This window comes from Erpetoichthys calabaricus, chromosome 1 (assembly GCF_900747795.2).
Source record: "Erpetoichthys calabaricus chromosome 1, fErpCal1.3, whole genome shotgun sequence".
Classification (NCBI taxonomy): Eukaryota; Metazoa; Chordata; class Cladistia; order Polypteriformes; family Polypteridae; genus Erpetoichthys; species Erpetoichthys calabaricus.
The window spans coordinates 328,760,688-328,786,474 of NC_041394.2; the positions used below are offsets into that span (position 1 = coordinate 328,760,688).

The 25,787-nt window shown below is 39.8% G+C and overlaps 2 protein-coding genes across 3 annotated transcripts in view; one reads left to right on the forward strand and one right to left on the reverse strand.

The window, feature by feature from the left end:
• LOC114665934 (NACHT, LRR and PYD domains-containing protein 3-like) overlaps positions 1 to 25,787 on the reverse strand; it is a 578,897-nt gene that overhangs the window by 207,124 nt on the left and 345,986 nt on the right. The window lies entirely within an intron of this gene.
• On the forward strand, positions 97 to 17,326 carry LOC114666445 (zinc finger protein 501-like). Of its 2 annotated transcripts, none has more exons than XM_028821311.2 (3): positions 97 to 203; positions 11,451 to 12,104; positions 16,119 to 17,326. In XM_028821311.2, exons 2-3 carry the CDS (start codon positions 11,699 to 11,701, stop codon positions 17,144 to 17,146), a joined length of 1,434 nt encoding a protein of 477 aa, XP_028677144.2. In that variant the 5' UTR covers positions 97 to 203; positions 11,451 to 11,698; the 3' UTR covers positions 17,147 to 17,326. The 2 variants fall into 2 exon arrangements, with proteins under 2 accessions (XP_028677144.2, XP_028677154.2); XM_028821321.2 differs by lacking the exon at positions 97 to 203 and adding an exon at positions 5,040 to 5,187.

Genomic DNA, 25,787 nt, shown 5'->3' on the forward strand with positions numbered 1-25,787 from the left:
AGTAGTTCTGACCTGGGGAAAACAAAAATACATGCGGAGAACCTCCGTCCAGCAGATGGCGACAACGGGACGTGGACAATCTCCCACTCAGAGTATCTTGTCCTTCTGTTTTAAGACCAGTGAGCGCGCGATTCTTCCTAACGGCACGCGTAGACCACGGTTTAAAGGAGCGATCCAAAGAGTGTGGGCAGCAGAGATGTCCGGTGAGTACCGAAGGCAGCGCGCAAACAGACAGACGTGAGCGCCTGAAAAAGAAGAGCAGCGCGAGCAAGCAGCCCAGTCATGGCCGTCGTGCACTTTCACATCTTGTAAACAAAATCACGACCTGAGCAAAAGAGCAATTGACATCAGAGACTTGGGCTGCTCGTTCTTTCCCGCTCGCTTACAGCTAATCGAAGCCGGAATGTGCGGTATCTCAGGGCTTATATGTTTCATCTGTAAACGCCCATCTGGAGTTCTTGTATCCAGTGGCGTAGCTAGGAGCGGTCCATTTTTGGGGGCGGCATTATTGGCCAAAAGGCTCAGAACACTTCACGTGTAAGCAGCAGGGTTCGGAAAAATATCACTCATGAATGAAAAAAAGTCCTTCTCTGATTTTCATCCACAAATGCTTCAAAAATCATTTTCAGACGGTCCTTCTGTGACGGCATCAGACACGGCAGTTGAAATTTATGAGGCAATAACAAAAATAAACAGAAACATTACACTGATAATAATTTCTAGAAAGATAAACAACTAATTCACAATGTGTAATTTCGTTTCGTTATCAATCCGAATGCTTTCTTGCTCATCCCCACCTATCACTTGAACACCACACCGATTCTGGTTTTCGCAGCGTAATTATATTAAATTAACAATCAGAACACGGCTTATCAGTGCGTCTATACTATATTCTTGTCTAGTTAATACTTATAAATAATTATATGTGAAAACAATATTGTTGTTTCTCTGTATATAAATAAATCAATGCAAAATGTATCTTAATTTTTCTCTACACGTCACTTTAATTTTCTATTTAAATAGGTTAACATATTCAGATACGTTGGAGAGCGGGAAATTGAAGCCCCGCCCCGCCCAGAGTGGCGGGAACTCGAGCTACGCCACTGCTTGTATCCCACAGAGGAATATACAAGTCACATCGCCGTGCAGGTATTATCCTTGAAGGTCCAGGTCCGGATTCGTTATTCACTTTGTTTAATAATTTGCACTATCTTGTTAAACATTAAGTCATATTAAAGAAAAATTCCAGTCATGTCGTACGGAGCTGCAGTCTGAGCACTATCTCTGGCGCTGCTTCAGTTATAGTCATGGCACAGCTAACTTAAACAAATGTGCATTTAGTAATTTATCGTCACGTCTACAGTTTTCGTGTTTTTTTGCATCCGTCCATTCATCTGTCAGTCAGTGACCTTCTTCTTCTTCTTTTGGCTATTCCCGTTAGTGGTCGCCACAGCGGATCATCTTCTTCCATATCTCGGTTTCTTCTCCATCTTGTTCTGTCACACCCATCACCTGCACTTCCTCTCTCACCACAACCATAAACCTCCTCTTAGACCTTCCTCTTCCCTGGCAGCTCTATCCTTAGCATCCTTCTCCCAATATACCCAGCATCTCTCCTCTGCACATGTCCAAACCAACGCAATCTCGCCTCTCTGACTTTGTTTCCCAACCGTCCAACTTGAGCTGACCCTCTAATGGCCTAATTTCTAATCCTATCCATCTTTATCACACCCAGTGCATATCTTAGCATCTTTAACTCTGCCACCTCCAGCTCTGCCTCCTGTTTTCTGGTCAAACCTGTTTAATCCAGCATTGGATTGGTGGGGTGGGGGCTTTGAAGGCGACAACAGTCTTTCCACGTGGACAGGACATCCATCAGTCCATACCTGGGCACACTTACTCATTCAGAGTCACCAGTTAACCAAACACTTATTTGGAATTGAAGTCTATAGCATATTTTCACTGGACCAGTTATTGTAATAACTTGTAATTCTTATAGATCTATGTCATCTGTACACATTTCCCAGAAAGCACCCTGCATCGTGCACACTGACTTTAAGCCTGCTGTGATACTATGAAAAAAGTTACGTTGACACTATCATGGGGTCAATTTGACCCCATGGTAAAAAAAGTTCTATATTACCAGAATAAAAACACTGCTTATTACAATATTTTGTTTTTCTCCAAATATTATACAACAAACGTTTGTACTCGAATATCGACAAACAGAGGCATATTTGTCTTAGGAACTTTCAAATAGCCTATACTGTAGAAGCAGATACAGAAAATGCATTACAAAATCCAAATAATATTGCACAACACTTGTGTGAGATTCTTTTCAGTAACTTTTACTGCTGGCATTGGTTGCATAAGCATTTGCTGTGCTCTTCGCACACAAACTTCTTCCGCTTATTACAGATGAATTTGGTTTTCTTGTCCTTTGATCTGGGACCCATCTAGCATCTGTTGCGCCGTCCTGAATGGCACTGGGTGGTTCTTGGAGCTGATGAGGGTGCCTCTGGTAAAATATCGCAACTGCGAATGACCTGTTGTGGTGTTTGCTGCACTTCCGATCTCTGACGTGCATATGGAATGATCAATGCTGGCACTCCTTTCTTTGGAGCTCTTTGTGGCGCCCAAGAACAGCGGGATGCCTATTAGTACGTGAATTTCTGTCACGCTTGTATTGTACAGAAATCCAGGTTTGCTTGTGTAAGTGGTTTTCACATTTTCAATCTTCTGGTTAGTTCATGTCACAATCTCTGTTACCAAGGTGTCATCGAAAAATAACTCAAATGATTTCAAGGGTGTGTCTGCTTGACCCCCATTCCGTTTCGGTCCTGGTTTCTCTTTCTCTATATTTCACATTGGCGTTCTTCTGACCCCTTTTGGCTTCTGTGACCACACATATCCGTCTTTTTCAAGAATTTCACAACTGTCACCATCTTGTTCCTTTTCCAAATCTGATTCACTTGCACTTAGTTCACTGTGGGAGTCTGACTCTTCATTGGCTTTGGGGTCCCTTTCATCCCAGCTCAAACCATCTTCAATATCGTCCTCATTTTCACTGTCAACATCGCTTAGGTCACCTAAAGACGCCAGAACGTCTTTGTGTGACAATCCCTGTCGTTTCACCATTGTGTTATACTGTGCATGTCACAGAACCACAAAATAAGAGAAAAATACCTCTGTGAAATGGAAGGTACTATAACCCCAAATGCAAATATAGTAGACCCCTGCAAATTCGCGCTTCAGAGTTTGCAGCCTCGGTCGTTCATGGATTTTTTCTTAGAACCTAACTAATAATTGTTAGCTGAAACCGTGAATCTCCTCCGCAATTTTTTTTGGCTTTTTTCGTGACAATACTGTACTGTAGAGCAGGGGTAGGTAACGTCGGTCCTGGAGTGCCACAGTATGTGCAGGTTTTTGTTCCAACCCAGTTCCTTAACGAGAACTCAATTATTGCTGATGAAGCACATATTGCTTAAGTGACATTTTAATGCTTCATTTTAGTGGTCTCGCTTGTTAAGGTTCTCCAACCTTAATTTCTTATTTCAATCTTAAACTGCTGCACTCAGTGTTTTAATTGCTCCTTATTAGCAATAAGATGTAAAACAGGGGTAGGCAATGTCGGTCCTGGTGAGCCGCAGTGGCTACAGGTTTTCATTCAACCCAATTGCTTAATTAGAAACAAATCATTGCCAATCTCAGACCTTATTTAATTTTATGGCTTGTTAGTCTGTGCAATGTAAGGCTTTTATATCGTAGATTTTTTTCCTTTCCAAGGATATCATCCAAATGATTTGAAGCTTACAACAGATCATTTTCAGTCTGTCACATTTTTCTATTAAGTGTTTTATTAAATCAAACCGTGCATGATGAACACACACAGATGTAATTGGAAAAAAGCTAGCTGGAGAACTGCTGGCTGCTTTGTCTTTTACATCTTATTGCTAATAAGGAGCAATTAAAACACTGAATGCAGCAGTTTAAGATTGAAATAAGCAATTAAGGTTGGAGAACCTTAACAAGCGAGACCACTAAAATGAAGCATTAAAATGTCACTTAAGCAATATGTGCTTCATCAGCAATAATTGAGTTCTCGTTAAGGGACTGGGTTGGAACAAAAACCTGCACATACTGTGGCACTCCAGGACCGACGTTGCCTACCCCTGCTGTAGAGAGAACAGGAAGCAACCGTGATGAAAGTAGCCAATTCAAGAGCATTATTCATTTCTCCTTGCTGCTGATTGGCTGCTGCCCTGCGACGAATCTCCGGCAGATGCAGTCCAGCATTCCCACATCATAACAGTTTACCGTGTGTAGCTCTCTCGAGTGTTTCGCTGAGTGTTCTCATGTTTTTCGTTTTGTTCTTCTTAAAGCCCTAAGATGCCACCCAAACACCCTGCACCTTCTAAGGCTTCTGCCAATGAACCTAAGTGCCAGAAAAAGTTTAAGACACTCCAGGAGAAGGTTGAACTACTGGATTTTCTCTGGGAAGTAAAAAGTTATGCCTCAACTTCCCATCACAATGTTCATCAAACCTATCAAGAAAAGCCAGCACGAAAGCCCACCAGAAGAAGACCCGTCAGAAGATACGACTCCTCCTGAAGCGCCTGAAGAAGGGGTGCCACCCAAGGAGCTGTAAATCCTCTGCTTTTCTGTGCAGTCATTATCTTCATGCACAGCTAATTTATCATCATCATCAATCAATATCATTCATTATTGGTGAGTACCCGTACATTTTACTGTATTTTTATTAAATTAAATTATTACATATTTACCCTACTCATACCAAAGAAAACAACAGCGCATACAAAAGAAAATGCTCTTGCATGAATTACAGTACGTATAGGGGTGTAATAAATAGACCGACTACTTGGAAAGATTTGGGGTGGTAGCCCCATATAATGTCAATGAGACAACGAAAAATGTTTAGACGTTCGTCTAAATGATCAAAAAGCATATGACAACAAAACAGGTTACAGGGTATTTATAGGAAACAAAGATGGCTGTGTTGATTGAAGCGGAAATGGCATCACCAACAGGAGACAGAAGTGACTCCAAAGGCTTGAACCTGGAAGTGACGTCTTTGGCGGGGAGTGGAGGCTGACGTCTTCATTGTGGGTCTGGATGTGATATCTTCGTGGGCGGAATAGCCATTTTGGAAGCCAGGATACGGAGGAGGTAAGTGGGTTGTTTTATTATTTGTCTTCCTTGGATCTGAAGATAGAGAGAGAGAGAGAGAGAGAGACGTTAGAACCCGACACGAACACCTTGTCTCGTGGGATTTCACTCACCTCTGGGCTTGTTGACTGTCTCCTAAACGCGCATGGGTGACAAGGGGTAACATCGGTATTTTGCATTCTAGCACTGCGGGGAGACATTGCAGTACAGTACTGTACAGTATACTGGTTTACCTTTACATTCTTTTTTTTTTTTAGTGAAATGTATTAAGCTGAGTTTGAAATGAAATTAAAGTGTTTTGGGGGCATATTTAGGGTTTAAACTATAAAAATAGGCATTTGTTTTGACCACATCCAACATTTGCAGTTTTTCACAATACACAAATGCTCTAAGAATGTGACCCCCGTGAATTTCGGGCGTCGGAAAACATAAATAAAAAGTAAACAGAAAGACACAAAAAGTAGTGAACGTGTGTCACATTGTTAGGAAAAAAATATGTGAAAGGCGAGGTCACTAATTGTGATAGTTTGAAAAAAAAACAAACAGACATGGGTCACAGAGGTGTGGGGTCACAGAGACCCCATGGTACCACAGCAGGGTTAAAGAATGAATGCACTCTTGTGAAAATAGCATTGCAGATGAACCGGCAATCTCAGTTATATCCTCATCAGTCAAAGCTGTGCCCACTGAAAAGAACAACCATGGGAATTATAGCCCATGTGATGTAGGAATATTCCCACAGATCAACGAGGAACTTACCCAGGATGCTACTGTCACCATTTATTGATTGCTCAGCATCATTACACACATTTTTGTAAGTTCCTTCTCTTCATTTGGTTACACTAGCCTTTTTACAACATTGAAAATGGTCATTTGGAGAATAAACCAGCAATTTAGAGTGCTTGATCACACTTTCCATGATGACTCAGTTGCTTTTGTTCACACATGGTGATCTAAGAACAATGCTAAAAGGTTCATGTTTGCCACTGTCACTTATGGCCTTTTTTTCCCTCCATTTTATTGAATTTATTTGAAAGCAAGTTACATTCCATACAAGTAAGTCAAACTTGACAAAATTCAATTATTTTTATAGCAGCTGTGGTTGTATGTTGTCTATCTTGTAGTATTTTTTCAACATGTACAATAATATGTCAGTTAATGAAACCTCTGAGAAGAGGCCTCTTTATAAAGAAGGTATGAAAGGAGACCATAAAGAGGGGCGCTCTAGGGCAACCTTTACTTGCAAGTAGTAGGTGCTTCTCCTCAGCTAAAATTCATTGGGTGCGTAGCCAGAAGTGAGTCTTTTTAAGTATCCTGGCATGGCATGGAGTTGGAGAAAGTGTGGCAGATGGTGTTGCATCTGACTGGTGTGAGGAAGAGTTGAAGGCCTGAATGTGCAGCCAGCAGGGCTAAAAGGCAGACGCAGTGTGGAATGGAACCCCAACTCCCTTACCCCAGTTGTGACAATACACATCCCCTATCCTCCTACTGTACATCATGACAAAGTTTACCATCACAAACTAATATCCTGGAACACATTTACTCCATTAATGAAGGTATTACTGTACTCGTGGCATGGAGTTAAAGCGAATCCTGTGCCCAGTCACTGCCCACATTTGCATATTCTCCCTGTATCTTTGTGGGTATCCTCCAACATCCCCAAAGACATGCTGGTTAGGTTAGCTGGCAGACTGGTCCGTGATGAGTGTGTGTGGTGTGTGAGAGCTTTGTGCTCAGTAATACCAGGAATTTCAGCCTCCCTGAACACAAATTTAATTTGATAGATTTGAGGATGTATGTATTGTAGGAGGACTGTAAAGGCAAGTTTGAGGTGTAAAGCATGGGGCTGAAGTTAGCAACATATTTACACTGGATAATGTTACTGCACAAAAGTGTGTTTTAAAAGGTTCACCTTGACTGGTGCCAAAAACCTATTTATTTGGATATCTTCAGTTTTGGATTATTCTTCCTAATGCTAATATTTCTCAGGAAAGATTGACTCGTTTGGGTATAGTATGATGGCTGTGTTGTTTGTCTTTATATTTATCACTATATTGTAATCCATTTTTTTCACTTTGAGTTTTTTAATTCTTTTGATTGATTGATTGATGTATATATAGATAGATTGATTGATTGATTAATTGATTTTTGGCTTTGGCAGAAGCTTATTTGTAACAATCTCCCAAAATGGGCGAGATTGCTACACCTCTCCACCTGTGAGGGAAGTGGTCGATGTTCGAAGGATACAGTATATTGGCATTAAAAAATATTCGGTCCTCAACCCCTCTTTCCGCGCCCACCAATGCTTGACAGAAACCTAGATGGTAGTTTGGTTGGTTAAATAAGTGTGTTGTAATTCAGGGTACAATATTTATGCATTTACGTGAAAGGTGACTGAGTGCTTTTCCATGATCCCATTTTCCCCGGACGCCCTCCCTCACTTCTCTACCCTCAGTGGCCAAATCTTAATCCCCGGTATGAAACACACACGAAATAAATGGCAAATCAAAAGGGGAGAGATTAAACATAGTCTGTGTGAAACAGCGATGAATCCGGTTGTACAGTACCCATTAATGAAAGAAAAAATGGACCTCCAACAAATATGGCTGCCTTCTTGCTATCCCAAAGAATTTAGAAACACGAGTCCGACACACCAATGGGAGCAGCCGGAGAACCACAGGTCCATCCATATACCGCAACCCCTGGCCTCCTCTCGGGGATTCACCTCGCTGTTTCCAACTTCTGGGTGGCCAACCACAAATAGCGGACGTCCCTGGGTGAAGTGTGATCATGCTGTATTCTTAGGGGTAGATATTCGAGCCCCTTGCCTTCTGCTTCTCTCCCTTTCTTCTTTCTCGGTCAGTGATTCCCCTTAAAAAGAATAGTTTTCCACGGAAATGTCCTTTCCCACGTAGTTGTGATAGCTACATGACGCCTACTCTAGGCAACTGGAATCCTTACCAGGCAGGGTCCTACCAGACTTGGTCTTCCACAATAACGCCTGAAGGGCTATTTCTTTGTCAACCTCCATACCATATAATACAGTGACAGCCAGTCCAGAAAGCCATCCTGCTTGTAGTGTTATGTAGGGTTGCTACATATTAAATAAATTAATTAATTAATATATATACACACATGCATACACACACTCACTGTGGTCTGAACAAACACCAGAATGATTAAAAAGAAAGAATACACCATTTTCATTTTAAATACTAGGGGACTTTGTGCGCCAACACTCCTCACCCAAGCCTGCACTACGCACCAGCCACTTTGCGTCTCTGCTGCTTGTGTATGTGGATTTCACTTTTACCAAACAACAAATCTTTTAATTCTCGTGGATAGGCCTCTTCATTAGGAAGAAACACTACTTTTCCCTGATGGCAACACGAATTAGATGATCTACAAGTCTCCGACTTAAAGTTTCATTCCGAACAATATATTCGATGTTTTTTCGCTGTTCCGTTATTTCACCGAGTAATAATTTCTGTTTGTTTGCGCTAATGTGATCTTTACTATCCTTTTTTTGAGACTTTTGAATTTTCGTACTTCCATTATCTCTAACCTGCTCTACATGTGGATCGCGCCAACGTTTTTGAATTCTTTACGATGTTCTACTTTGTCATCTACTCTTTGTCTTTTATTTCCGGCCCCAGATGTGGTTAAATCTCTTGGCACAAAGTCTTGTCTTGCAGGATGTGAAACTATCTCTCTGAAAATGTCTTGTCTCATCCCAGAATTTTTTTATTATAATAGAGAGACATCTATCTTTTGTTTACTTATTTAGCATTATTTCTCAGTTTATGTGCCCACTTTCAATAAGAAATTGTAAAGTAGGCCAGGAAATCTTCCGACTTGTTAAATTTAATTCAGTTCATTTTTGTATAACACTTGTCACTATGTACAGATTCAGAGTGCTTGCACAAATTTACAGCTACTGTGTAATGTACCAACAGTAAATTATCTACCATGCATTAATAACACAAAGTAATAAACACTCAAGTTGATGAAATACAGTAGAAGAGTGAAATTTTAATGATTAATATAAAAAGCATGACAATAGCAAACCCATTAACATTTCAAGTGAAACATATCCAGTTGTTATACATAAACAACCTGGACAAGAACATTAGGTTTGATGATGATACTAATCTAAATGTAGGGCATATGATATAGAATGAGCTACATTGTTACAGTCTTGGGCAGATTTGTGGCAATGAAATTTAGTGTAAATCAATGTAAAGTATTATACAACGTGAGTAGAACCGTTACATCTGAATACAAAATAAGAGGTCTGTAACTAGAAAGTAGGTCTTATGAGAAGGTCTTAGGAATCATAGTGAACTCATCATAGTGATCTACATCCAGGCAGTGTAGAAAAGCAGTCAAGAAAGCTAATCCCTGGCTATATCTTTTGCGGCTTCACTCTATCGCAGATTTTATATGTAAGCATATTTAAATATATATCGCAGATTTTTTGCTGGTCCGCGGATTTCTGCGGACAATGGGTCTTTTAATTTCTGGTACATGCTTCCTCAGTTGGTTTGCCCAGTTGATTTCATACAAGGGACGCTATTGGCAGATGGCTGAGAAGCTACCCAACCAGAGCACGTATTACGTATTAAATAAAACTCCTCAAATATATTGTGAGCACGGGGGCTCTTCGCACCCCTAGAGGATACAGCCGCTTCTCAGAAAATGCTGAAAGATTACCTTCACATTGCTCTCTTCTTTGCTGGGCTTACATATGGCTGCTTTATCAAGCGATATGCTTCCTGCACGGTGCTTTGCATACTTAAAAGATCAAACAGCATGTTTTGATTTTTACGTGAGCAGGGGGGCTGTTTGCACCCCTAGATGATACGGACGCTCGTCTAAAAATGCTGAAAGATTACCTTCATGTTGCTCCCTTCTGTGCAGCTGCTTCCTGAAGCGACATGCTGCACGGTGCTTCGCATACTTAAAAGCTCGAAGGGCACGTATTGATTTTTGATTGTTTGTTTTCTCTCTCTCTCTCTCTCTCCCTGCTCCTGACGGAGGGGGTGTGAGCTGCCGCCTTCAACAGCTTTGTACCGGCGGTGCTTCGCATACTTAAAAACAAACAGCCCTATTGATTTGTTTGCTTTCCTCTCTCTTTCTGACAGTCTGTGCTCCTGACACGCACTCCTTTGAAGAGGAAGATATGTTTGCATTCTTTTAATTGTGAGACGGAACTGTCATCTCTGTCTTGTCATGGAGCACAGTTTAAACCTTTGAAAAAGAGACAAATGTTTGTTTGCAGTGTTTGAATAACGTTCCTGTCTCTCTACAACCTCCTGTGTTTCTGTGCAAATCTGTGACCCAAGCATGACAATATAAAAATAACCATATAAACATATGGTTTCTACTTCACGGATTTTCACCTTTCGCGGGGGGTTCTGGAACGCAACCCCCTCGATCGAGGAGGGATTACTGTATAGCACAATGTGTAGAGTACAAGATGAAGGAGGTTATTTGGAAGCTTTATAACCCACCGGTTAGACCTCACCTGGAGTACTGTGGACAGTTGTGGTTTTCAGGCTACAAAAGAAAAGACATAGCAGCACTAGAGAAAGTCCAGAGGAGATCGACTAGGCTGATTCCAGGAGCTATGTGGAGAGATTAAAGGAGTTGAACCTTTTCAATTTATGCAAACAGAGAGAGTGACATGAATAAAGTGTTTAAAATTATTGAAGAAATTAGTACAGTGGTTCCCAGCTGCTACTTTAAAGTACAAGAATACAGAGACATGGTTGGAAACTTGTTAAGAGCAGATTTTGCACAAATATCAGGACGTTTTTCTTTACACAAAACAACAGACACATGGAATGAATTACCACGTAGTGTGATAGACAGTGGGGCTGTAGGGACCCTCAGATCACAATTTGATGTTATTTTGGACAATCTAGGTGAATAGGATGAATGATTTTGTTGGGCTGTATGGCCTGTTCCCATCACAATTGTTCTAATGATACCCATTTCAAATAAACCGTAAGGAACATTACTTTAGATGGGATAAAACTTTTTTGAGGAGCTGTGAAATTTAAGAATACATTGACAATTAATGTTATTAAAGTGTTGATATGAAGCAGATGTGCACATGTCAAGAAAACTTGAGTCTACTTTTTACAGCTCTCTCTACAATTGCATTTAAGTAGACCTTGCATCATCTATTTTTAAAATTTGTTCACAAACTTTTGTAAAAGATGTAGAGAACTTATGTAAGTTTTCTTTTCTCTTCACAGAGTCAAAGGAGCCACCTTATCGATTAATATGGTTATGCACTGAGATATGTATTGGCCTAAAGGCTGGGGCCAGGAAAGTGAAAAGGAAGTCACTCAAGAGCAATTTAGACTCTGTGATAAGGAAGGTGTATCTGTGAACATGCTGCCTTCTAAAATATATTTCCATGGAGCAGCGAAATGAGGACACAGAATGAACTTTTATCCACCTCACAACAGGCAATCCACGTAAGACATTGAAAAACTGTGTTATGGAGCAAAAACTGGTGCATATCAAGGAGGAGGACTGTGAGTGGGGTCCTGTCCACCATGGTTCAGATAGTCATTCAATGAAAGTGAAAGATAATGCAGAGAAACTTTCAGTTTTTAAAAAGGAAGAATCGGAGGAAGGATATATCGGCAATAAAATGGAGGATTCTGAACGTGCAATGCAAAACTATGAAACTGAAAAAATTCTCAAAGAAGATGTGTCCTTAGAGAATGACTTCAGCCCACCAGCTCGTCCAACCTTACAGAAAGGGGCCACAAAAACAATTCTGTGCTCTTCTTGGCCACAACTGAATCCTAAATTTCCACCATTTGAGGCTGAAATCACTCAGCACATATTTTGCACAAGAGAAACAAAACAACAGATATGTACAATACACACTGGAATTGGTAAGTAATGTAATTCAATGAAAAATTACAATTTAATCTGGAATTACCTTACTGTTTTTATTGGTGGTAGGAAACATGAGCAGGGTTTGCATTTTGTGTTGCATTTAAAAGAATATAGAGATTTTAATAATTACAAGCCATATACAGTGGTACCTTGGGATACGAGTGCCCCAAGGTACAAGTTTTTTGAGATACGAGCCGTCACTAGGTCGATTTTTTGCCTTAAGTTACGAGCCAAAATTCGAAATACGAGCCATCAAAGAGCATTCCGAGGAACTGACGACGGAGGAGTTGACGGAACTACAGACACGGCAACATACGGAGGCTCTGCAGGAGATCGGTATGGTGGAGGAAGTTATCTCTTAACCGCCCTCTGCCAGATATATCCGGCATCGTAGCGTTATTGCTGACACCTTACTGCCGGAATTATCCAGCACATTTGCCTATGGTTATGTGAATGCCTGGCGCGTAGTATAACTGACAGTTTGGCGTGGGTATTATTACTACATTGTATTTCGACAACTCTGCGCTTGTATTTGCCGATCACGTGATGTGATTCGAAAGTGAAAGCTGTGAATATGGTGAAACGTAAACTGACTTCAAGTGAGGTTTTGCAGGCGATTTTGGACAATAATTCTGATCATGATTGTAGCAGTTCTGAAGAAGATTTTAGCGACAATGATGATCAGCAACGTGCGCTGCATGATACTGTGAATGACGGCGCATCGGATGACGGCGCTGAGTGGGTGTATCCCCAGCATCTCAGCTGGGCTGCTGCCCGTGGTGAACTACCATTTCTGCATCCGTTTGAGGCAACGTGTGGCTTTACTGTTGATGTAAACAGTGATGAGCAGTTTTATGAGCTGTTTGTGTCACCTGCCTTGATCAGACATTTTGCTCATCAGACAAATCTGTATGCAGCACAGTTTATTGAGAAAAATCCCAATTTACCTCCACATTCCCGTGTTCGTGCTTGGGTAGACACTGATGAAAACGAAATGAAAAAATTCATTGGGATTTTGATGTTGATGGGAATAATCAGAAAACCAGATATTGAGATGTACTGGTCTACAGATCCTATTTATGCAACACCTATTTTTGCAGCTGTCATGACACGTAACCGATTCTCTTTGCTGCTGAAATTCTTTCATTTGAATGACAACAGCAATGAGCCAGATAAGAAAGATCCAAACCGCGACCCCTTGTTCAAGCTACGTCCTTTGATTGACCATTTATTTGAAACATTTCAGCAGGTATTTCAGCAGGTAAATACTGCTTGAATAAATGAAAAAAAGTAAAAAAACGAAAATTGTTCAGATTTCACCCGGCATGGGGAATATTTAGGGAGTTGGCGGTTAAAGGGTTAAAGTGAGATAAAGGAAGTGTTTGCAATGTGGGAAAAAGTTTTGAACTTTAAAGAAAAGAAACACCCTGAAAAAGTTACAACTGATCGTGCAGCGGTGCTATTTAATGACACTTGCCTAACTCATTTCAGAAACATTCTAAAGGGGAGGACTAAACAAATCTCCCTGGACAGGTTTCTATTGAAACGCCTTGAGAATGAAAGTGATTAAAGCGTGGCAAAAAAGAAAAAAACTAGTGAAGAAGAAAATTAAGTTAAGCAAAAGTGAAGTGAAAGAAAAAAACATTACAATACGTTAATCGGCTTTGCCAACATCTGTTTATTTCTTTAGAATCTCTTTTATTTATTAGGTTTTATTTTGTTTGTATACAATATTTGTTCATTATAAATACATTTTCTTATGTTGAAAACATTTAACAAAAAATTGGGGTGGTTTTTTGGGGGCTGGCACGAATTAATCTCATTTCAATTAATTTCAATGGGGAAAACTGATTTGAGATATGAGCATTTTGACTTACGAGCTCGGTCACGGAACGAATTAAAGTCGTATCTCAAGGTATCACTGTAATTTGAATAGTAAACAAATGGGTTCTGCACAATCCTGTGAAGCCTGACGACTGTACTGTCTACAACATTGTTACATTTAGTAAATGAACTGCAATATGCAAGAATGCAATGGGTTAGCTTGTATTTCCTCCAATTTCCAGTAAGTTTTCATCTAAGCTGAAGTCCTTTTAGCAATTAGTTGTACCATCCAAGCAAAAAGCAGCTGGAATTGGGTTTGCAAACTCATCCAAATTACTTTTTGACTTGTAGGCAGTCTGGGCCTCTTGACTACTTCTGATAGAATGGCATTATATTATACAATGCCAGCAAGCTCCCTCTCTCATCCTCACTGCCCCTGCCCTACAGCTGGAAAGCAGAGTTCATTTAATATAACACAGATCAGGGCATGTTATATAGAGTATTAAAAACATGGCCATCAGTCTACTGACTGCACAAGAAATGCTGCAGTAATATTGAAAAAAAGAAACACGAGATGAATTATACTTTAAGACAGGCCAGGATACATAACCAGGAGATCATTCAACCAGTAGCCAAAACCAGAGCACAAAACTTAGATCAAAATCAAATAAACAAAACAACTTCCGCATAAAAACAAGAAAAAAAGAACAGTAAGTATTCTGAGCGAATCGAATCTCGGACCCCCAGGAAGAGCACAGTGCTGACCTTCATACCATTGCAACAGTGACATCACGCATTTGTGCTTGTCCTTGCATAGCACAAACACCTTAGCAATCATCAACTAAAATTTCCCAAAAAGGCAATGTCCACTGAAAACAATATAGTATTGTGGAAGAATACTATTAATTTTCAATATTGTTGAAAACAAATTCCTTGAGTTTCAAAACCCTAGTCTACATGTATAGATCTCATATAAAACCCAAGAAGAAAACATAAAATGAAATAGGGCAAATGATCATAACAATCACCACCTCTCCAATGGTTTTCTGTGACACTTTCCATAATCTTAGAGAAATGCCTAAAGCTGAGGAAATTAAGTATAATCTTATACAAAGAAAATGAAAGTAAGTCCAGCTGCAACTAAAAACTAACGTTACCATAGGTACTAGCAAATTTACAATCAGTTGTGTTCATACTTACCGTATATACTCACATTTAAGTTCTCCCGCAGATAAGTCAGGGCTTGATTTTACAGTATAATTTCCCACCTGAGAGAGTAACCATGGAGCACATGGCCTTTTTTTCTATGAGGGTGTGACACATACGCTGTATCAGCACGTGTTCCTAGCTACTCTCTCTCTCTCTCTCTCCCCTCTATTGTGCCTACGTGACCACACGGTGATACCCAAACTATTCTGAAGCAACGTTTGCACCGATTTGTGTGTTTTGTATCTCACACCCTCATACACCTTTATCGTAAGAGGATCCCTTATCTACGATGGAGCGTTCGATGAGAAGAAAATATGAAGCTGGTTTTAAATTAAAAGTGGCAAAAGAAATTGGTAACTGTGCTGCGTTCGATGTGTCTGAGAAACTGGTGTGAGATTGGAGGAAGCAAGAATATGTAAAAAAAAATTAAGTGTTTTATTGAACAGGCGTATACAATGTAAGTTGGGGTCTGATTTTATGATCGATTTTTCAGGTTTCAAGATCCGACTTATATGTGAGTATATACTGTATGCTTTTTTCTCTTTGTTCCCTCAGTGACATCAAGAAAATAGCAGAACATGCCATGTATTTTTGTTGCTGTTGTGCAAAACAAAAGGTCTACCAAAATGAGTCTTACTTTGCATGGCAGAAAAGAATACTTATGTGAACTTGGGTTGTGGACAGTCTGATCTGCAACTTGGCCCTTTTGTCATTCCTTTTTAACAAGCCAGGTGATCAACATTCTACATACACTAAAATGCAACAGTCACAGCTACCTTTTAGTTGTATGATTTTTGTCTCTTTGTTTAATTATTATTACACATGTAATTCAAGTTTACATTTGCCATATGTGCATATATGAAATAAAATTTAATCTTGTAAACCCTGGACATGCCAGTAACAACGTTTGTCTGTTTTTAAAGTTTTTCTTTATTTAAAGTATATTCAACGTAATGAATATTTCTGTTTTTCTGTAGATTTACAAGAAAGTCACAACTTCTCACGATCTTCAGTAGCTCAGACCTCACTTCAGTGCAGTCCTGATCTTAAGAGACGAACAAAAAATCACCCTGAGGAAAAACGTCATTGCTGTACTGAATGTGGCAAACGATTCATTGGTTTAAGCCATCTAAATCGACATATAAGAATTCACACTGGAGAGAAACCTTATTGCTGCTATGAATGTGGCAAACGATTTTCACAAATTAGCCACCTTCAGAGCCATGCAGTAATTCACACTGGGGAAAAACCACATTGCTGTTCTGAATGTGGCAGAAAATACTTACACAGAAGCAGCCTGAAAAAACATTTAAAGCTTCACACGGGAGAAAAACCTTATTGTTGTTCTGAATGTGGCTATCGATTTTCAAACAGTAGTAGTCTCCAGAAACACATGAGAATTCATACTGGAGAGAAACCTCATTGCTGTTCTGAGTGTGGAAAACGATTTTCACAAATAAGTGATCTTCAGAGCCATACTAGAATGCACACTGGAGAGAGGCCATTTTGCTGTTCTGACTGTGGCAAACTGTTCTCACATATAAGCAGTCTTTTGAAACACACAAGAATTCACACAGGGGAGAAGCCATATTGCTGCACAGTATGTGGCAAACTGTTCTCAGACAGTAGCAGTCTTGGTAAACACATAAGGATACACACTGGAGAGAAACCCTATTATTGCTCTGAATGTGGTAAACGATTCTCACAATTCCGCTATCTTCAGAGTCACTCATTAATTCACACTGGCGAGAAACCTCATTGTTGTTCAAAATGTGGCAAACACTTCTCGCAGCGAAGCCATCTTCAGAGCCACACAAGAACTCACACTGGTGAAAAACCATACAGTTGTTGTGAATGCGGCAAACGTTTCTCTAGCAGAAGCAGTCTTGCTAAACATATAAGAATTCACACTGGAGAGAAACCTCATTGCTGTTCTGAATGTGGCAAAAAATTCTCACAAATAGGCCACCTTCAGAAACACATAAGAATTCATGCTAAAGAGTAGCAAAATAAAAAATGAAAAATGAGGAAACTGGGATGTAATGCATTAAGGAGAAAGTGAGTTTAGTAGAAGGTTTCTGAAACAGAGCAGTTTATTCAGGATGGAGGCAATTGTATCTGTGAATTTTTAAGTTGCCACGGTTCACAGAACTGAATTTCTGTGAGGATGAACCCTAAAAATAAAATAATCTCTTAATTTAAGCAGGTGTCTGATTTGTGTTTCTTTTTAATTTAAAGTGTTTTGAGATTTTTTCAATACATAAATTGTTTCATAGGTTTTCCATTTTCAGTCTCTAGTCTATTTTTAAAATCAACCTGTCGGTGGTGATAAACATTTTAAGAAAGATCTTCTGGGAATGGGTAAAGTAAATGAACAGTACCTAGGGCTGAAGATCACAAACTACAGTGTGATAACTGACAAAAACCGTTACACAGATTGACAAACCTTATTCATTTTAGCAAAATTTATTTGATGTCCTGATTTCATTTCATACAAAACACTTTAATCTTGAAAGCCTGAGTACTGTCTATCGGATTAACAGTTGGTATAGTTGGAAGAGAAGCATAGGTTTCTGTCATGGCAACAGGTTACCATGTTTTAGAAATGCAACCACATCCACAGCACATTTTTGGTTGTTTAAGTACAGTATAATAGTGTGTGTGTGTATATATATATATATATATATATATATATATATATATTATGTGTATATATATATATATATATATATATATATTGTGTATATATATATATATATTGTGTGTATATATATATATATATATATATATATATATATATATATATATATATTATATATATATACAATATTATATATAATATATATATATATTGTATATATACCAGCAAAGAAGTACATGCTAAAATTGGGTAAAATTGGGATTTGCAGAATAGAGGAGGGCATAGGTCAGTAAGACAATGTTTGATTACAAGTTTATAGAGTCCTCATTGTCACATGTACAGGTTTCAGTGAAACATGCTAATTTAAATGCAATATGTCACTACTCTGCAACACTTTGATTTGTGAGTATAACCACCTTACTGCAAAGCTTTGGTGTTCATTACTGATCAATCTCCTTCACTGCACCACCAGTATTGGAGTACCAAGTCCAATGATGCAGCTCATCGATGCATGCAACCATAATCCAGAGATCTGCAGCCCCTGAGTCAAGGAACATGGAGCCACTTTCACCATGGCTACCAGATCCATGGGGACCGAGACAGTCCTCATAGCCAGTCCTGTCAGTGCCAGTGGTTGCATCAAAGTCACCCATGGAGTGTGATCTCCCGGGCACCCATCAACCACTAAGCGAAGGTGCGGATGAAATGTCTCTCTCACCGAGACATTACTCACCGCGGTTGGAGCATACACTGAGACAACAGACAAAGCACCCAGGGAATGCCATAATCCGAGTCTCATAATACGCTTGTTGAAGTGAGGGACTTTGGACACCATCGGAAGGAGCAGATCCCACAAAGCAACAGCTACTCCCTGAGTATGACGGCCATCAGAGCGACCAGACCAAAAAAAAAAATTGTATCCACCTACAGAGATCTGGCCAGTCCTAGGTCTGCACACCTCAGAGAGTGCCGCTACCTAAATGCAGAGATTGCAAAGCTCCTGTGACAGCGGAGGAAGATGATCATCATGCTGCAGAGACAAGAACACTAGTTCCGATCCCCAGCATATAATAATGTGCTTGGACTCGTTTTGATCAAGAGAATCTGCTGTAAGTGCTGATGTGTCACTTGTAGTTGTTTTGTGAAATAATATGCGAGAGCACACGAAAAATCAGAAGAGTGTTGTAAAGCTGTTTCGGCCTATAGGTCACATTTGCTTGGTTGGTGGGAGAGTTCATCGCATTGGTTGAAATCAATTGGTCGTGACTTTTTGTTTGATGCATAACACTTGAGTCTTCCTTATACAGAATAATTACTAATTATACAGAATAATTACTAACCCTAACCCTAACCCTAATTGCAAATATTTTTGTGACAATCAATGAAACACCACACCTATGATTTCATACCAGATTAAAAGTCTGCCGTAAATATTATAATAATTTGATTACTAGGACTGTGAAGTTGACACCCATCGCTTACCAACGAGGTATTGTTTGTGTGGGTGTGTGGCATAGTCCACCTGTATGATGTAGTGAATGATTGCTTTGCCCAGTACCAGGCCTCTCAGGATTCAAGAATGAATAAAAAACAGCCCAGAAATTATCCCAAAAATGTAATCATATCCTTGGAGTTTCACATGTACAACTCCTGACTAAAAACAAGGATGAGGTTTGAGTTGAGCTGCAGATCCTCCTTACACTGTTTTGTCAATGGCCAGCTGAGACATAAACTTCACACAGGGTGGCAGTAAAAGTATGACAGATGACTCTTGCACGGCAGTTATGCAGGATGAATGGAGGAGGCTACTTGCACAGATCAGTCTCATTCAATAAGGATAATCCCACAGGCTTGTCATAAGGGGTATGATGGTGAGGCAGAGTGGACAAAACATCTCAACTCACAGCTGTACAAGACATAACATGATGTACTTGGCATTATAACTGATAGGTGGTGTCACTTAGAGATATCCTGTTCTGGGCTCAAGACAAGTATGTTCCAAAAATCAATCAATGAAAAGACTAAAGAAATGATTAAAATCGATTGATGAGGGTATCATTAAAAGTGTAAAGATGAAAACATCAATAACAAAAACAGCCAAACAATTTGAACTTGGTTGAATAATGGACCCTACAGCAAGGGATCAAGAAAAGTCAAAAGAGAATTGCAAATGAAGCTAAAACAAAGTACTAACATTTTTTTTTGAGTACCACTCTGGTACAAACAGTAAAAAAAAAAAAAAGGTTTTAAGAAAATGCACAATGAGAAAAGTCAAAATGACAAGCAAATGAACGAAATAAGGATTGTACCCAAGTATGTGTAAAACAAGATATAAATGGAATGTTTTATAAAAATGTAAAGCTCACAGATGTTCTGTTAGAGTCAGAAGTGCTTTGGGCCACTTGATACAATGAATTCTAATACATAATAATAATACATTTTTATTTATATAGTGCCTTTCCCATGCTCAAGGCACTTCACAGAGTTTAAGAAAGAACGGCAGGGTATACAGTATGTAGCATTGTACTAAACCAAATAAATAAATAAACAAGAATAAGATAGTAATTCAGAGAAAAGACTAACAGACAACATAATTGATGGTCTAACACACACACACAGGTTACCCAGTCCAAAGCTATGAATGATATGGCCAAGGGGAAGCATACAAATACAGAAGAGCAGAGGACCGAGGACAGAGCCCTGAGGGACTCCTTGTGTGACTGGCGCTGAGCTGGATCTGCTGTTGCCAAGACTAACAAACTCTTGCCTATCAGTCAGATAGGACTTGAACCACTGGAGGGCAGTGCCAGAGATACCCAGCATGTTCTCCATTCTGGACAGTAGGATGTCATGTCTGAACCTGAGTGTCAAATGCTGCACTGAGGTCTAACAGAATTAATATGCTGGTTTGTCCAGAGTCTGCTGCCATAAGCAAATCATTGGTTACCCGTAGCAGGGCAGTTTCACAGCTGTGCCGCGCCCTGAAACCAGACTGAAAGGGTTCCATCAAATTATTAGAAGTTAAGTAGTTGGTGAGTTGGGAAGCTACAACACGCTCAAGAACTTTTGACAGAAAAGGTAAGTGAGAAATAGACTGGAAATTGTTAAGATTGTCAGCATCAAGGCCAGACTTTTTTAACATTGGGGTTACAGAAGTGATTTTAAAAGTGAGCGGCACAGAGCCAGTGTCAAGGGATGAGTTTATTATTGCTGTAACAGTCGGGATTATGGCATGAAGGCAGGATTTAAGTAGTGTGGTGGGGATGGGGTCCAGTACACAAGTAGTCGGCCTCATCTTATAAAGCAGGTCATTAACAAACGCAGATGTGACTGGTGAGAGCTTAGAGAAGGAGCTGGATGGAGTGGGAAAACAGGAAGAGATATAAACAAATGATATATTTATGTTAGTTGAATTATTTAGATCTTTAATTTTATTACAGAAAAAGTGGAGGAATTCTTCACAGACTTCAGTAGAAGAGGTAGTTGGGCCAGATGCGGGTTCGAGTAGTTTATTAACTACAGAGAACAGAACCCTTGGGTTACTGTGGCCACTTTCTATTATTCTGCCATAATGGGTGTTCTTGGCAGAAGTTAGTGCTTCTCTGTAAGCTCTTTGGTGGTCAGAGAAAGCCTGGATGTGCACGGTGAGGCCAGTCTTACGTGACATTCTCTCAAGGCGTCGGCCAGCTGCTTTCATAGATCGCAAGTCTGAGTTATACCAAGGAGCTGAGCGTTTAAAGGAAACCTCCTTATGTTTTAAAGGAGCTGTTTTATCTAATGCTGAATGAATGGCTGAGTTATAGTGGTCAACAAGACTATCTAGTGTTGGTGGAATAGGTGAAGACAGTAAAAGATCAGAAATGGATCCAGAAAGGATTGAGGGACAGATATACTGAAACCCTCAGACCTGATGGGATTTTACCAGACATGCTGTCAGAATTGTAAGATGTGATTTATAAACCATTTTAAGCCTTTTTCATTTTCAAAAACCAGAACATGGTATGCTTCTCAATCAAACAAATAAATCAATACAAAGGAGAAAAAAAAAAAGCAAAACAAAGTGTCACCCCCCCCACCCAAATAGACTTTTCGAGCATATCTGAATAGTTGATCGAAATGGGAAAGGAACCCAATGACTCAAAAAACTGAAAATGTGATTTCTGTCTGCAAGAAGGGACACGGGCATCCTGATTATTAAAAACCAATAAGTCATACTTCTCTATCATGCAATATTATGGAAGCTGTTACAAGAAATAAACCAGAAAAGTACACGTATGAAAATAATATACAAAATGGGAGATTCTGTCTTTTGTCATCATGCTACAAAAAAGACTTAGCAGCACTAAAAGAGAGCAGAGAAAAGCAACCCAATGCTCATGGGTCTAAAGGCCATGTCTTACTCTGACAGACTCGGGGAGTTAAATCTCTGTAGTCTTGTGTGAAAGAGGCTACATGGGACCAAATCCTGCTCTTCAGAATTCTCAAAGGTGTCAAAAAAAGTTGATCCAGCAGAATTATTTCCACTAACCAGTATATTTAGATTATTGGTTCACTGATGACATCATGGTTGTTGCTCTTCATGCTATCCTAGCAAACCAAGATGATAATAACTGCTATGCCAGAGTCCTGTGTGTTGACAACAAGTCAGTATTTCACACTTGTACCATCAAAGCTGATCGCCAAGCACCGAGATCTGGGACTTGGTGTCATCCTCTGTAACAGGATATTGGACTACATATCTGGCAGACCTCCGCATGTGTAGATTGGCGCCATTGCATCCTCCATGCTGACCCTCAACACAGGCACTACACAGCCTAATTTGCTAAACTCTTCCTGTACTCCTTGTCCACCTGTGACTTTGTGGCCTGACAGCTCCACCATTACATGTGCTGATGATACCTCCATCACAGACCAGATCACCAACAATTTCTATATAAGCTTACAGGGAATAAGTTTACCTCTTGTCAAAGTGGTGTCAGTACAAGAATCTCACCCTTTAACCTCCACAAAATCAAGGAGCTGGTGACAGACTTTAAGATAACAAAGGCAAACCACACACTCACGTTCATAAGAGGGGATGCTGTTGAGAAGGCGAGCTGCTTCAGATTCCTTGTAGTGACCATCACAAATGAACTAAAGTGGGCAAACCATATTTTAGGCCTTGTCAAAAGCATTAGTTAGCGACTCTACTTTCCCAGACATCTGAAGAAAAAAAATGTGGATTTCTCCATCAGTTCAGGTGTATAGTGGTGTCCATCCTCACTGGCTAAGTAACATCTTGGTATGACACTTGCTTGGCTCAAGATCATAAAGCCATTCAGAGGGTGATGGAGGCGGCACAGAATGTGACTGGACTGGCACCCAGGTGCCTTCTATTTTAGGCACATATACAACACTCGCTGCGTTAGAAAGACAAACCGTAGAACTGAAGACCTCAGCAATTCTTCACTCATTCCAAATGATTCAGGGCCACTGGCACTCACAGCAGTAGATTTAGGGGTTGTTTCTGTCCATAAGATTACTAAGCAGTCATTCATAATACCAAGTGCAATGTGTTCTTGTAAAAATATAATAAACTAGTCATTTAGCCCATTACAATAAATGGCGCTAGAACAGTAGTGCATAAACATTAGTAGGTACAGTCTATATTAAATGGCAAGGGACTTTGACCTCATTCTGTTTGTTGGTCGTATTTTTCTTTCTTTCAGCCTTTCTTTTGTTGATGTTTACTTGCTGAGCTGACTGTTCTTCGTGGGCTGCCGCCGTGTATTGTGTGTCTTTAATTCTCTGTGACAGTAATACTGTCTTGTACGGCTCTATTCAATAAGGGCGCGTAGATAATTTACTTCAAATGGCTCTGGAATATGTGAAGAGCACCAGGTGCAGATCTTTATTTACGCTCGCCTTTATTCGCTTCGCCCAATTGAGGTCGTCCTTTTGAGGCTCGCCTTTTTGTGCGCGCCCTTATTGAAGGATACCGTCTTGTACGTCCGCTGGCTTGTACGTCCGTAATATACCTTTAATTTTCTCTGGCTGTAATACAGGCGTGCGCGTTGGTAATATGCCTTTAATCTCGTCTGACAGTAATACTGGCTCGTATGTGGCTGTAATATGCGTCACTGTATTGTGTACCTTTAAGTTCCTCTCGCAGTAATACTGGTTTGTATTTCCGTAAAACGCCTCTAACTTTCTCTGACAGTAATATCGCGAGTCGCACCGTGCCCCGCGCATGCGCACTTCACTAGAAGACACCCACACATGGACACCTGGACACACATAGGGATTTTATATATATAGATAATGTATATGTCTTCCATATTTAAACTATGCAATACTGTGCAAAAGTCTCAGGCACTCCAGTTTTTTTTTTAAAATTGTTACCTTCTGTATTTGTGTGTCATAAGAAAAGCAGATTTCAGATTTCCAAACATTCATTTTCCAAAAAGGTAAATGTTACAGAGAACATTTTCAACTTTGTTGAATTAAGTAACTTAGTAAGTATGCAACATAGCACTTTTCATATATAAACTTGACTTTGTGCATCTCTAGCCAAGTGTATGATTTAACAAAAGAAGTGCTAATGATTAATAACATCATGACCTGATGGAACCAGAAACAGATGGAAAGAAACACAAGTGGGTGGAGAAGGAATCAAACTGGGCAAAGGGCATCCAGACTAAAAAGTGACAGAAGTGGCAGCTTGGGCACTTGAACTTTCAAATTGTCAATTCAAGATTGAGCAAAGCAATAAGATGCTCTGTGGTTGTCCTGCAATAGCAAGGTCCCTCTCAGGCTGAATTTATTTTAGCAGACAGGAGTTTCAAGATATTGAGATCGAAGCCCAGGTAGTCGCCCATCAAACTGACCTTTTCTTCAAAACTAAAAGTAGCCCAGTTCTGCTATCAGCTCTGAACTGACTAAAACCTCTGGGACCCAATCCCAGCCCTCTATAGTCTGAAGAAATCCTGTCTTCATGGCAGAGTTGCTGCTAAAAAGCCATTCCTATGAAGTGTTTCAAATCCAAGACAAACCCACATACAAAAACACAAAGGACTGGGTTGCTGAAACATTAGCAGCAAGTGCTCTGGACTGCTGAATCAAAATCTGATATTTTTGGTTCAAACCAGAGGCGGTTTATTCTTAGAAGAGCATAGGGATGAGTGTCGAGAGTTGAAGCACAGCAGAGGTTCCCTGCAGGTTTGGGCTGCGCTTCTGGAAAAAAAGTTGGTGAATGAAGGGAATCCTAACTGTTGGGAAGTACAAGCAGATTCTCATCCATTATGCAGTACCATCAAGAAAGCCTCTGATAGGTCTCCACTTCATTCTGCAGCAGAGTAACGACCCCAAAGACACGGCCATGGTTATAAAGAGGATGCCAAAAAAAAAATGAGGAGGTCTGCAAAAGATGGTATTGTCTCCACAGAGCCCTGATGTCGTCCTCATTCAGACTGTCTGGTGTCCACTGATCTCTCATCTCTGGAATGACCTGGAGAGATGGAAGCAAGAGAGATGATGGCCAAAGTGCAGAAGAACTGGGGCAAGTTCTTCAAGCAGCCAACCAGTCAATTTACTTATATATTAAAAAAAAAACCATGACAGCCAGCATACCAGTTTTAAAGGCAAATGGCCATATCAAATATTCAATTAACTGTCTATTATTCCTATAGTTTTTTTTATTTAGAAACATTCATTTTTTAAAGCATCTTTGCTTTACAGACTTTTTTTTTTACATGTGCCTGAGACTTTTTGTACAGAACTGCTTTTTGCATTCTATAATGTGTAAACTTTCTTGTGTGTCTTTTGTTATTATCGCATTACTGTCACTATTGTGAGAAGACATGCTATTGAAAATGTAATTGTAATATTTACACATGGTAATAAAATTGAATAGTAGGTGGAACCAGATTGTATATAACATTTTAAATTTTAATAGGAGGAGAAAATAAAAGCAATTCATTCATTTTTGTTAACTATTGTATTACTAGAGTATTTCAAGGTTGTAGTG